Below are 12,986 nucleotides of genomic sequence, written 5' to 3' on the forward strand. Positions count from 1 at the left end.
TCAATCCAGATCCATACGCTGTTTTTTGCATTGAGCCGTGCCATTATCATCATCTGTTGCTGCTGCTGCTGCTGCTGCTGCTGCTGATGGTGGTGGATTGGATGCTCCAGTCGCCGAGATCGAGGGCAGCGCAGGCTGGATGCGATCGTTCCAAATCGGATTGGACACCACATTGAACTTCTCGAAGGTGGGTATCATGGCAAGAGTGGTCAAGATTTGCTCAAAGATGGCTCGGATCTTCAAAATGTCGAGGCAAGGATAGGCGTGCTTGTTGGTCACACCTTGGATGCAGAGTCGAGGGCATTCAGTGCCATTGATCGTCTGCACTTGCGGGCGGGATCCTTTAGGTTTGCTGGCAAATGATGTTGAGGTGCCCAGGTCAAGCAGAACGCAGAGCAGAGCCCTTTCGGTGAGTGGCTTTTCACCCGGCAGTGCATGCGAGGTGCGCATAATCGATGGTCCAGCGAGCTTGAGCATTACATCCGGCTTACCTGATCCAGCTCCTGGCTGCGGTTCGTCGCGATTCTTGGCCTCCCATGCAATGTAGGTCATGTAGCATGCGGCGTGCATCTCGATGCTGGTGGCAGCATCATCCTGCGTGCCAGTGGGAGTAACAAAGGGCCGATCGAGGTTGCCCATAAAGACGGGGAGGATGCCGTCGATGCCATGCTGCGAGTGTGCCATTTGCAGTCCAACTCCACGCTTCCAACAGTACCACAGGTATTCGGGAGAGATCTCGGTGATATGTTCGGGCAGCACATCAAAATGCGTAAAGTTGGTCCATGCCACTGTTGATGCTGCTGCTGCCGATGTTCCAGCCCGCGGTCGTTGCAGCGCCGGACAGGTGGACGAGCCATCCTGCTGCACTCTTTCAACGCGTTGGCGCAATTGGTCAGCGTTGGCCTTGTCGAGGTTAGCAAGCTCTGAAAGGATGGTTTCGAGAGGCACCGTGCGGGTCAGCACCTTGACATGCTCCGATGTTTTCTGTTGCTTGAGCGCGTCCAGCTCTTTGCGCTTTGCTGCATCCCAGGCGACAACCAAGGCCATGTGCGAGGCTAGCTCTCCATACATCCCCTTGAATCCGGCAATTGCCGAGTCCACAAGGCATCAGCCTTGGAAGTTTCCCATGATGGAGCTGTACATGTCGACTGGCTTCGACCCAACATTTTTTGCGCCAGTGCACAACATGATGAGCGAGGCAGCGATTGCCAGCACGGGTTCCGACAGAGAATTGACATACATGGTGGCATCGTTAGATATGCGGCTCACCATATGCATGTGCCGGTCCATGGTCTTGTCCATGAAGAGCTTTTGCTCGCCAAAGAGGGCGCCACTGCCTTCATGCACTGGGACAAGGCCCAGGGCAAGCTGCGAGGCCATGACACTGAAGCACTGTGCCGTGTTGTCTGCGGAGAAATTCTTTTTGCCTTGAAGCTTGGCAAGGACGCTGCCCCAGAAGTCACCACTCTCGAGTGCGGGCCAGAGTGGCCGTCCATATCGGATGAGGTGGTCATGCGAGGACGCCTGCGAGGCACAGGAGAGGGCACGTTGCTCCTCGGCAAGCACATCGACACCGACGCCAACAAACATATGCAAAGGCGCCGAGTTCCTTCGACGGAGCGAGGCCTGATCGTCAACGTGTTTGACGAGATAAGCGGCACTGCTGCTGGTGCTCATGAGCACCAACCAGAAACTCAAAGTCTTGTATTTATCCTGGAGCATACCAACGTAGTTCCAAGCACGGCGAAGGCTGTTGAGCTGATTGTTGGGCATGTTGGGATCGGTGACAATCATTTCGATGCATTTGTCAAAGGCTACCAGCACTGGAGGCACTGGCACTTCGGCTTGACCCGAGTGCAGATGACGCGACACGGCAATTAGCTGCTTGTTGAGATCGATAAGAGGCTGCCGGAGAGCCACGTCAAAGATCGTTTCGTAACTGGGTGTTAGGAAGGATTTGGAAGCTTTCCCCTCTACGAGCTTGAGTACAATTGGGAGATCGCTCTCTGCGAGCTCAGATATGGCCTTGAAGTGGTTGTTGCGGGGATAGCGGTCAAGAGGCTTGGGCAGACCATTGTCACGGGTGACTGGTTCGAATCGATTGAGATCGCAAAGATGTTGATACTTTTCGGCGTCGGTCTTCCAAGGTCTCAATGCTTGGGCAAGCATGGTGAACCAGGCACAAAGGAAGCAGGCCACTTGAAGGTCGCACCTGCTGGAATAATCGCGCTGTGCATTGGCAAAGTAGGTTCGGACGCCTTGGTCTGGGAGTGGATAGCCAGCCTTGGCGTTGCTCTCGGCGCTTCTGTTGCGAAAGCAGACGTAGAGGAGGGGGGTTCATTGCTGACATTCATACACCATGCGTGTCTTGCCTGTACCACTCGACTGAACAATGGGGGTGCTGCGAAAGTAAGGCTGGGGTTCGTTTGCATCGAGTTTGTCATAGACAGCATTGAGGTGAGAGACAAAGGTGAGGAAGCGATTGGGTGCGTCACCACAGTAGGGTCGATAAAACCCGTTTTCAAGATGAATGCTGGTACCGATCACCTCTGGATCTCGGGAGCACTTGACATGCGATTGTGTGAGGTGAACGATGACCACGGCAAGGGCCTGGTTGGGGCTATTGAAAGTGGGGAATCGCGAGGTGAGGTTGTTGTAGACAGTGGCAAGCTGGTCAACGACGGGGGTGGTAACATCGTTGAATACGTTTTTGAGCTCTGGTATGACTGCACAAAATTTAGACTGTGTCATGGGCCTGGATGCTCAAGAAGCAGGAGGGTCATGGGTTCATATGGAAGGAGCGCAGGTATTGAAGACCTAGTCGACACCAGTAGAGAGCATGGTCGTAGTGCAGTCTCCATGGAGACCATGGACTCCTATGGACTCACATGCAAAGGAGGGCCAAGCACAGCCACGAGGAGGACCAAGCTCAAGGAGCAGGCACAGCCACGAGGAGGACCAAGCTCAAGGAGCAGGCACAGCCACGAAGAGGACCAAGCTCAAGGAGCAGGCACAGCCACGAAGAGGACCAAGCTCAAGGAGCATGCAGATGGTTACCACTCAGGGGCTCGAGAGACAAGAGCCAAAGGAACTGTCACTGATCAAAGGAGGAGGAGCAGTGTCGAAGGAGTCGACACAGCTCAAGAGGCACAGGGGTGCCAAGCAGGAGAGGCCCCTGAGCAGTACTCGATGAAGAAGGTACTCTCTGGAGAGAGAGCAGGAGCAGCATCGCTGGCGATGCTGAGAAGAGGTATATAACCATGCTTTCTCATCAATAGGTCGAGTGGATCCTCATCCACTCTACTCACCATACAACTAGTCAATACTTTAGAAACACAAGTACTCATTAGTTACAGTCAGCATAGCAGCAATCTATCAAGGTTGCTCCTCATCGTAGTGTGTGTGTTGTATCACCACTACCTGACGTCCGAAGGCGCCCATAGCAGGTTAGCGGTCCGGATATAGATAGAACCGAAGGCAGTAGTCCACTGCGGTCCGGGGATCACTTCAAAGCATCAAGTCAACACACTGGACACTCGTGTTGACACCACCAACCTTATCACCAACACCATCAACCTCATTATCATCGACATCACCAATCTCATCACCAACACCATCAACCTCATCATCATCAACACCCACACCAGACCTTGGTGTCATCATAACATTGATATTGATCGTGCCAAGCTACCCCTGAACGGAGTGTCCACAGAGGTCAGCCGAAACCTACGATAGTATATACAACGAACGCCACCTGCTGTCACTGCACAACTTGATAGTCACCGATACCGAGACAATAGCTGTCACACAGTTTAATAGTCACCGAGTATCTCGACAGACCGACCTGGGTTTCAGGCGCGAGACCCCTGACAGACTGGTGTTGGATGAGGCATTCGACCATTGAACTGAGCTGGCCAGGACTCCAAGATTTATCCCTACTATACATATCGCAAGCCATTTTGTGAAAGCTGATGAGAAAATCCCAATCTTCAATGCATCTGAGCTGAGCTAGAAGACTTGTTGCCTTGGAGGTGCGAGGGGTATTCTCGAGAGCTTGTTGGGGTAGCGCTGAAGTGGGCTTGACAGGCGTGGTAGGATTGGCAACCTGCTTTGACTGGGGGCTGCGATGATGCAAATTAGGGTGGGATTTGAAAAAAGAATCGAGAAACTCGTAGATGTGATCCAGAGGCCATTTGTTACGTTCGAAATGGCTGAGTCGATCATGCAACATTGCAGAGACTTCGAGAAGAAGAGGTGATGATGTTGAGACGATCTGGTTGTCATCAGAAGATGGCGGAAGTAATTTGTTGAGCTGAGGACCATTGTTCTTTGAGGCCTGGCAACGGTGCATTGCTGCTACTGGAGCTTGGCGAATGCGAGGGTGGTGAAGACGACATGATGGAACGGTGAAGCCCAAGCACACTAAATGCTAGCCGATATTGAGTAGACCTAAGATTGTGGCCAGAGAAAGCGTGTCGTGGGTGGTGGTTATGGTGATGGTAGTGATGATGGTAGTGATGATGATGGTGGTGATGATGATGAATCCAAGCTGAGCTTTCATCTTACTTGCGCACTGTACAAGCAAAAATTTGAAAGATAGGTATCAGACTTTCTCGTGTGGCTAGTTTTTGCGCGAGAAGATTTCGATCGAGCATTCTCGTGCGGCTAGTATTCGCATGAGAGAGTAGTTGAAGTTGAAGAGAATTTTTTTGCAGCTCTTGAAAATAGAGAAGGGGGTATCAATTTTCGAGTGTTTTTAGAAACACATGTTTCTCGATTTTGACGACCCCTTTTAAGGATCCAAAAAACACGTGTTTCTAAAAACACATCTGCAGAAAATGTGACATTTGGTTCGATTTAACACGTATGTTATTAATACTGAAGCTCATCAGTATCATGTTAGCCTGTGCTTCACACTGTTACAGATGGTCATGGTCAATCAAGTCTTTTGCAGAAGGATCTCACTAAGTATGACAATGAACTAAGGTGCTAGGTGTCAGCGGTTGCGCGCCTGAAACCTGAGATCAGTAGTAGTATCAGTACTATCACTGATTCTGTCGAGTTATGCGACAGCGCTAATGGTATTTCGATTCCTAGTGAAATATGCAACAGAGCCTTCTCTGTCACCTTTCTCGTTGGAATCTGTAGTTGTATTATCGTTATGACAGATTTCGACTAACTGCTGTGGACACTCCGTCCAGAGGTAGCTTGGCATGATCAAACTACAATATGACTCTAAGTGAGCTTGATATTGACACCAATGGTCTGGTGTGAGTATGGATTGTTGATGCCGACACAAGTGTCCAGTGTGTTGACTAATGCTTGAAGTGATCCCTGGGCCACAGTGGATGTCTGCCTTCAGTTCTATGGTTATCTGGACTGCTGGTTGCTACGAACCGCCTTCGGATGTCAGGAAATGGTGATACAACACACATGCTTTGATGAGGAGCAATCTGTTGACTACTTCTATGCTGACTGTGAACTAATGATACTTATTGCTTGAAGTAATACTAGTTTGTTTGATGAGTAGAGTGGATGTCCCTCCACTCGACCATTTGTGATGAGAAGGTATGTGTCATGGGCCTGGATGCTCAAGAAGCAGGAGGGTCACTGGGTCATATGGAAGGAGCACAGGTATCGAAGACCTAGTCGATACCAGTAGAGAGCATGGTCGTAGTGCAGTCTCCATGGAGACCATGGACTCCTATGGACTCACATGCAAAGGAGAACCGAGCCACATGCGAGGAGGGCCAGGCACAGCCACAAGGAGGACCAAGTTCAAGGAGCAGGCACAGCCACGAAGAGGACCAAGCTCAGATGGTTACCACTCAGGGGCTCGAGAGACAAGAGTCATAGGACACTGGCAAGCAGGTCCTGAGGAAGAGGAGCAGTGTCGAGGGAGTCGACACCAGGTCATTGTCAGGGGTCTCGCGCCTGAAACCCAGGTCGGTCTGTCGAGATACTTGGTGACTATCAAACTGTGCAACAGCTATTGTCTCGGGTATCGGTGACTAATCAAGTTGTGCAGTGACAGCAGGTGGCATTCGTTGTATATACTATCGTAGGTTTCGGCTGACCTCTGTGGACACTCCATTCAGGGGTAGCTCGGCACGATCAATATCAATGTTATGATGACACCAAGGTCTGGTGTGAGTGTTGATGATGATGAGGTTGATGGTGTTGGTGATGAGATTGGTGATGTCGATGATAATGAGGTTGATGGTGTTGGTGATAAGGTTTGGTGGCGTCAACACGAGTGTCCAGTGTGTTGACTTGATGCTTGAAGTGATCCCCGGACCGCAGTGGACTACTGCCTTCAGTTCTATCTTGATCTGGACCACTAACCTGCTATGGGCGCCTTCGGACGTCAGGTAGTGGTGATACAACACACACACTATGATGAGGAGCAACCTTTGATGGATTGCTGCTATGCTGACTGAAACTAATATATACTTATGCTGAAGTGATAACTAGTTATGGTGAGTAGAGTGGATGAGGATCCACTCGACCTATGATGATGAGAAAGCATGGTTATATACCTCTACTCAGCATCGCCAGCGATGCTGCTCCTGCTCTCTCTCCAGAGAGTACCTTCTTCATCGAGTACTGCTCAGGGGCCTCTCCTGCTTGGCACCCCTGTGCCTCTTGAGCTGTGTCGACTCCTTCGACACTGCTCCTCCTCCTCATGACCTGGTGTCAACTCCTTCGACACTGCTCCTCCTCCTCATGACCTGGTGTCGACTCCTTTGACACTGCTCCTTCTCCTTTGATCAGTGACAGTTCCTTTGGCTCTTGTCTCTCGGAGCCCCTGAGTGGTAACCATCTGCATACTCCTTGAGCTTGGTCCTCTTCATGGCTGTGCCTGCTCCTTGGAGCTTGGTCCTCCTCATGGCTGTGCTTGGCCCTCCTTTGCATATGAGTCCATAGGAGTCCATGGTCTCCATGGAGACTGCACTACGACCATGCTCTCTACTGATCTCGACTAGATCTTTTGATACCTGTGCTCCTTCCATATGAACCCGTGACCCTCCTGCTTCTTGAGCATCCAGGCCCATGACACTACCCCCCCTCTTATGAGCCGAGCTCCGTCGAGGCATGCTCTGGTCTGGTCCATGCTGACTCCTCCTCCTCCTCCTCGACAACATCGCCAACATCATCCTTCCTCCTTCTCTCAACATCATCCTCCTTCCTCTTCCTCTCTCTACTCCTCCTGTTCCCTCCTCCTTTCTCTACTTTGTCTACTCACTCATCCCCCCTCCGACACCTCATACTCCTGGATGAGGTCGGGACAGTTGAGGTTCTCTACTGGTTCCCATGAAGCAGCTTCCTCTGAGTACCCTCTCCACAACACCTTGTACTCTGTAGTCCCATTGTGTGAACGCTTGTCAATGAGTGCTTCGACTTCGAAGTCGAGGTCCTCATCTGGAAGTGATGGTATGGTGGGCTGTTCAGCACGTTGAGGAAGAGAACTTGTTCTTGCTGGCTCGAGCATGGAGACATGGAACACATCATGCACCCTAAGGTTTGCTGGCAATGTGATTCGATAAGCTCAGCGTCCTACCCGTTCCTGAACTGGGTAGGGTCCTGCAAACTGGGTATCTAACTTGGGTGTGGGTCTCTGTGTCTTCCAGTTTCGACGGTTGATATAGACCATATCACCCACCTTAAACTCAATGTCCTTGTGCTTCCTGTTATACTGGTCTACTGATCTCCATTGTGCCTCTCTGATCTGCTCCTGGAGGTACTTGCAACGCTCCTTTCCATCCATGAGGTACTTGAAGCGACCTGGATCATTGACTCCTAGTCGTTGAGGGATGTCAGGATGAGCTTTGGGGTTCCATCCATAGCATGCAAAGAATGGTGAGACACCAATGCTGTTGTGGACCGTGTTGTTGTATACAAAGGCTGCAGTGTCCAGCAGGTTGGCCCAGTCATCCTGTTCATAGTTGCAGTACATCCTGAGGTATTGCTCTATGACCTGATTGACTCTCTCTGTCTGACCATCAGTTTGAGGATGGTAAGCCATACTAAGTGAGTGCTTCACACCCATTTGCTCTGCAAATGCCTTCCATGCTCCTGATATGAACTGCCTGCCTCGGTCCGAGACCATGTGATCTGGATATCCGAAGAGTCTAACCATGTGTCCATATAGCAACACTGCAGTCTGTTAGGTGTCCATCTTATGGGTTGGAGCTAGTATGGCAAACTTGGTTAACCGGTCGACAATGACTAAGATAGAGTCATAGGTCTTGGAGTCATACTTCTTCGATGGTGGTAGTCCTTCGATGAAGTCGAGGGATATGGAGCCCCAGGGCCTGTCTGGTGTTGCTAGTGGCTGTAGCAAACCATATGGATGGTGACGAGGAGCTTTGTACCTAGCACATACAGGACAACTTGCTACATAGTCTGCAATCCAAGCTGTCATGTTTGGCCACCAGTAATGTCGTTGAGCTGCCTTGATGGTAGCATCTCTTCCTACGTGTCCAGCAGTGATACCATCATGGCATTGGGTCATCACCATGAATCGCAGATGCTCTACAGAGAGAGACTGTCCATCTACCTCTTTGGCACTCCTTGAGTGTCGGTTGTTGGTCCTCCCTGGCATGATCACCTTGGGGATGACCAACCTTCCTCCACTGTACCATAGGTCATCCTTGAGTTCGAAAGGCTTCTTCCTATGTATCTCCTGTAGCTCTTGGTCTAAAGGCTGGAAGATCTTGACCAGGTCTTTGAGACCTTTTGATGCTATGGACTCCATCGAGATCATGGGGGCCACTAGGAGCGAGTCATGGTCTGCTGTCTCCTTGAACACTCGAGGAGGCAGTAGTTGCCTCACATTGTGATCCTGCTCTTCACCGGCTGGTTGCATGTCTGTCCTTCTGGTGAGAGCATCGGGTTCACCACCTTTGTCTCCTGGTCGATACTGCAATATGAAGTCGAAGTCTGCTAGTAGTATTGCCCATCGAGCTTGTCGACCTGTGATGCGTCTCTGTGACTTGAAGTACTTGAGGGCTTCATGGTCAGTGAGGATGACCAGTTGGTTCGGTAGTCCAGCTAGCATGTGTCGCCACTGAGTGAGGCAGGCGACCACAGCTAGGAGCTCCTTATCATGGATCTCATAGTTCTTCTCGGCAGAAGACATCTTCCTAGAGTAGAAGGCCACTGGATGCCATCGTCCTTCATGCTCCTGCTTGAGTACTCCTGCTATAGCAAAGTCACTTGCATCAGTCTCCAACCTTGTTGGAAGGTGGTAGTCGAAGTGCTGAAGCACTCCTGCTGATGTGAAGGCCTGGATGAGCTTGTGGAAGGCCTGTTGGGCCTCCTCTGGTAGCTCGAACTTCTTGAACCGTTCTATAGGCTTTACCAGTGCTGTCAAGGGCTTGGCTATGCGAGCAAAGTGGGCTATGAACCTTCGATAGAAGTTGGCAAAACCCAGGAACCTCTGGATGTCATGGATTGACTCTGGCATTGGCCACTCCTTGACAATGCGCACCTTTTCTGGGTCCATCTCTATGCCCGTTGGCTTGATGATGTACCCCAGGAACTCGACTGTCTTGGTGTGGAACTCACACTTCGACAGCTTAGCAAAGAGCCTGTTGCTCCTTAAGCGAGTGAGGACCTCGGTGACATGCTTCACATGTACCTCTTCAGTGTCACTGAAGATCAGGAAGTCATCTAAGTATACCACTACATATACTCCAATGATGTCTCGGAAGATGTCATTGATGAATGACTGGAAGTGAGCCGGAGCATTGGCTAGGCCAAAGGGCATCACTAGGTACTCATAGAGTCCCAACTGAGTGCCAAAAGCTGTCTTCCATTCATCTCCTTTAGCAATCCGGATGAGGTTGTATGCTGCTCTAAGGTCTAGCTTGGTATAGATCCTTGCCTTCCTGAGTAAGAACAGCTGCTCCTCGATGAGGGGCAATGGTGCCCTGTTCTTGACAGTGATCTCGTTGAGACCTCTGTAGTCCACACAGAGTCTGAGACCTCCATCCTTCTTTGGTACGAAGAGCACTGGTGATCGTGCTGGGCTCTTCAATGGTCTTATGAACCCCTTCTCGAGGTTCTCATCCAAGTATCTCCTCAACTCGGACATCTCCTTGGGTCCCTTAAGGTATAGGGGCCCTTGAGGTGGCTTACTCCTTCTATCAACTCGAGGTGGAGATCATGCTCGGTATGATGGGGCAGCTTGTCTGCTTCCACCTCATCAAACACATCTTGCAGGTGTTGGTATGGCTTTGGTATGTCTGCAGCCGTCACCACCTTGTCTACCTCCACCTCCATCTCGACTCCTTTGTCTGCGCCTGTAGGTACAAAACCAAAGGCCAGGAGTGATGATGGTGGCTCCTCCAACAGCATGAATCCTATGGGTCCATCTTCTAGAGCTGCTCGTAGTATGCGCTCTGCTGAGACAAACTCGTTACCATGAAGGGTTGGTCTCCTCATGGTTAGGTCCCCTGCTCTTGCTGCTTCAGGGGGTCTCCTAGGGGGTCAGTCCTGCTCCTGAGTCTTGAACTCCAGCTGGCCCGTATCCCATTGTATGGTGGGTTTGAGCCTCCGTAGCTCAGTGAACCCCAGGATGAGGTCATAGTCCGCAGTGTCGGCCACTGAAGCTTCGACCACACCCAGATTGTGTGTACCAATAGATACCTGCATGCTCGCAGAACTATTGATGGAGAGTTGGTGCCCGGTGACACCATGGATCGATCTTGTTTTTATGGGTTTTGTGGGTATTTGGTACTTACTAATGAAAGAATCTGAGACTATGGACAAACCAGCACTGGTATCAGCTAGTATCCGAGCAGGATGGTCTTGAACCATTCCAGAGAGCTCCAGTACTGCTTTGCCTCCCCTGGTAGAGAAACATACTTGACAATCTTGATATATACAGAGTGATGGCGAGGAGGTTTGTAGAGCAATGCATGCCATCAGTGCATCACCCCACTGATGTTTCCCTCATTGTCATCATCATCATGCTCCTCCTCCTCATGGTCGAGGTCCATGGGTTGCTGGTATGAGCTGAGGTCCATGGCCTCGGGGTCACCCATCTCAGTGCTGCCTGTGTGGCCATCTCCTGAGTCGGTGGCCTCCTCAAAGGGGTCTGCTGTGGTGACCATAACCTTTGGTCCCATGGGTCGAGAGCTAAGAGGGTTTACCCTCCTGCTGGGGCAGTCTCTGGCCCAATGGCCGATACCCTTGCATACATGACAGGTGTTGATACTGATGGAGCAGGGCTTCCTTGCTTCGAGGGTTGGGTGGGATGATGAGGAAGGGGTCGGTTTAGGTTTTGTATAGTTGCTTGTGTAGTTGCTTGTGATGGTGATCGAGCTGGATAAGGTTGAGTGGGTTGTCGGATGGGGATCGAACTTTGATTTGGCTGAGACCCAGTTCTTAGTGGAGGTGACGTGGCGTTTGGGAGTGAGTGTCTAGCCGAGGACTGCTGTAGTAGCATCCTCTGTCGATCGATCTCCTCAACCTCTCGATACCACTCCCATCTCTTCCCAGGTGGATTCCTCTCGAACTTCTCCTGTATGCTACGAGTGAGACTACCTCTGAAGAGATCAATCACTAGCTCATTGTCATCTAGGTTGACCTGTCCTTCCAAGTCTCTGAACCGCTCTACATGACGTGTGGCGGCACCAGGAGCATCACTTGTGAGTCTGAGAGCCAACAGCTTGTTGTATGCCTCCATCCTAGCATTGCATGGGTTGAACTGTTCTGTCAGTCGCTCTGTGAAGTAGTGCCAATCATTGAACAACCTTCCTTCTCTAGCTCTATCAATACGGAGCTTGGAGGTCCACCACCCTCTTGCTGTCCCTTCCAGTTGAGCACCCATGTGGTTGATCATCCTAGACTGCTCATACACCTGGTTGAACTTAAACCATGCTTCAGCTTCTAGAATGAAGATCTCCATATCTCGGGGATTGAACTTTGGAAAGGGGGTGGTGATGGGCTTTGACCAGTTAAGCTCTGCCATGATGCTGGTATCCTCCTCATGGTCCAGGGGGTAAGGGTCCATCCTAGTCCTGCTGTAGGGGTCCAGCTTAGTCTTGACATATCTTGGCCCAGTAGGTGAAGCATACTTCTCGTAGTTGATGTCCTCCTGCTCATCCAGGTTGAATGGGACTGATCGTCTTGGTTGTGGAGCCGGAGTAGGAGTATGTGGGTCTCCTATCATAGACTCATCTCCTCCTCCTGCTTGGTCTTCTGAGTGAGAGAGGTCCATTGTCTCCTCCCTGCTCAGTTGAGCTCGTTGTAATCGTTCCTCTTGATGACCCTGTCTGGTAAGCTCTAGCTGTGCTTCCAATAGAGTGAGTAGTCTATCGAGCTTATTGTTGAGGTCTGGGTCCATCATGGTGATCGTGAGGAGCTGCTTGAATGATCCACTCTAATGTCAGGGGTCTCGCGCCTGAAACCCAGGTCGGTCTGTCGAGATACTCGGTGACTATCAAACTGTGCAACAGCTATTGTCTCGGTATCGGTGACTATCAAGTTGTGCAGTGACAGCAGGTGGTGTTCGTTGTATATACTATCGTAGGTTTTGGCTGACCTCTGTGGACACTCCATTCAGGGGTAGCTCAGCACAATCAATATCAATGTTATGATGACACCAAGGTCTGGTGTGAGTGTTGATGATGATGAGGTTGATGGTGTTGGTGATGAGATTGGTGATGTCGATGATAATGAGGTTGATGGTGTTGGTGATAAGGTTGGTGGCATCAACACGAGTGTCCAGTGTGTTGACTTGATGCTTGAAGTGATCCCCAGACTGCGCAGTGGACTACTGCCTTCAGTTCTATCTTGATCCAGACCACTAACCTGCTATGGGCACCTTCGGACGTCAGGTAGTGGTGATACAACACACACACTATGATGAGGAGCAACCTTTGATGGATTGCTGCTATGCTGACTGAAACTAATATATACTTATGCTGAAGTGATAACTAGTTATGGTGAGTAGAGTGGATGAGGATCCACTCGAC

General features: G+C 50.6%; 2 protein-coding genes across 2 annotated transcripts; both read right to left on the reverse strand.

Moving 5' to 3' along the window:
• On the reverse strand, positions 1–2,751 carry UHO2_06614 (uncharacterized protein; the record flags this gene model as incomplete). Its single annotated transcript, XM_041555030.1, has 3 exons — positions 1–1,074; positions 1,270–2,305; positions 2,357–2,751. The coding sequence occupies 3 exons, from the start codon at positions 2,749–2,751 to the stop codon at positions 1–3; spliced, it is 2,505 nt and encodes an 834-aa protein (XP_041410964.1).
• Positions 2,752–7,246: 4,495 nt separating this feature from the next.
• On the reverse strand, positions 7,247–8,140 carry UHO2_06615 (uncharacterized protein; the record flags this gene model as incomplete). The annotated part of the gene is made up of 2 exons (XM_041555031.1): positions 7,247–7,483; positions 7,562–8,140. 2 exons carry the CDS (start codon positions 8,138–8,140, stop codon positions 7,247–7,249), a joined length of 816 nt encoding a protein of 271 aa, XP_041410965.1.
• Positions 8,141–12,986: the final 4,846 nt, after the last annotated feature.

The sequence above is a fragment of the Ustilago hordei genome (assembly GCF_900519145.1).
Source record: "Ustilago hordei strain Uho2 genome assembly, contig: UHO2_contig_19, whole genome shotgun sequence".
NCBI lineage: Eukaryota > Fungi > Basidiomycota > Ustilaginomycetes > Ustilaginales > Ustilaginaceae > Ustilago > Ustilago hordei.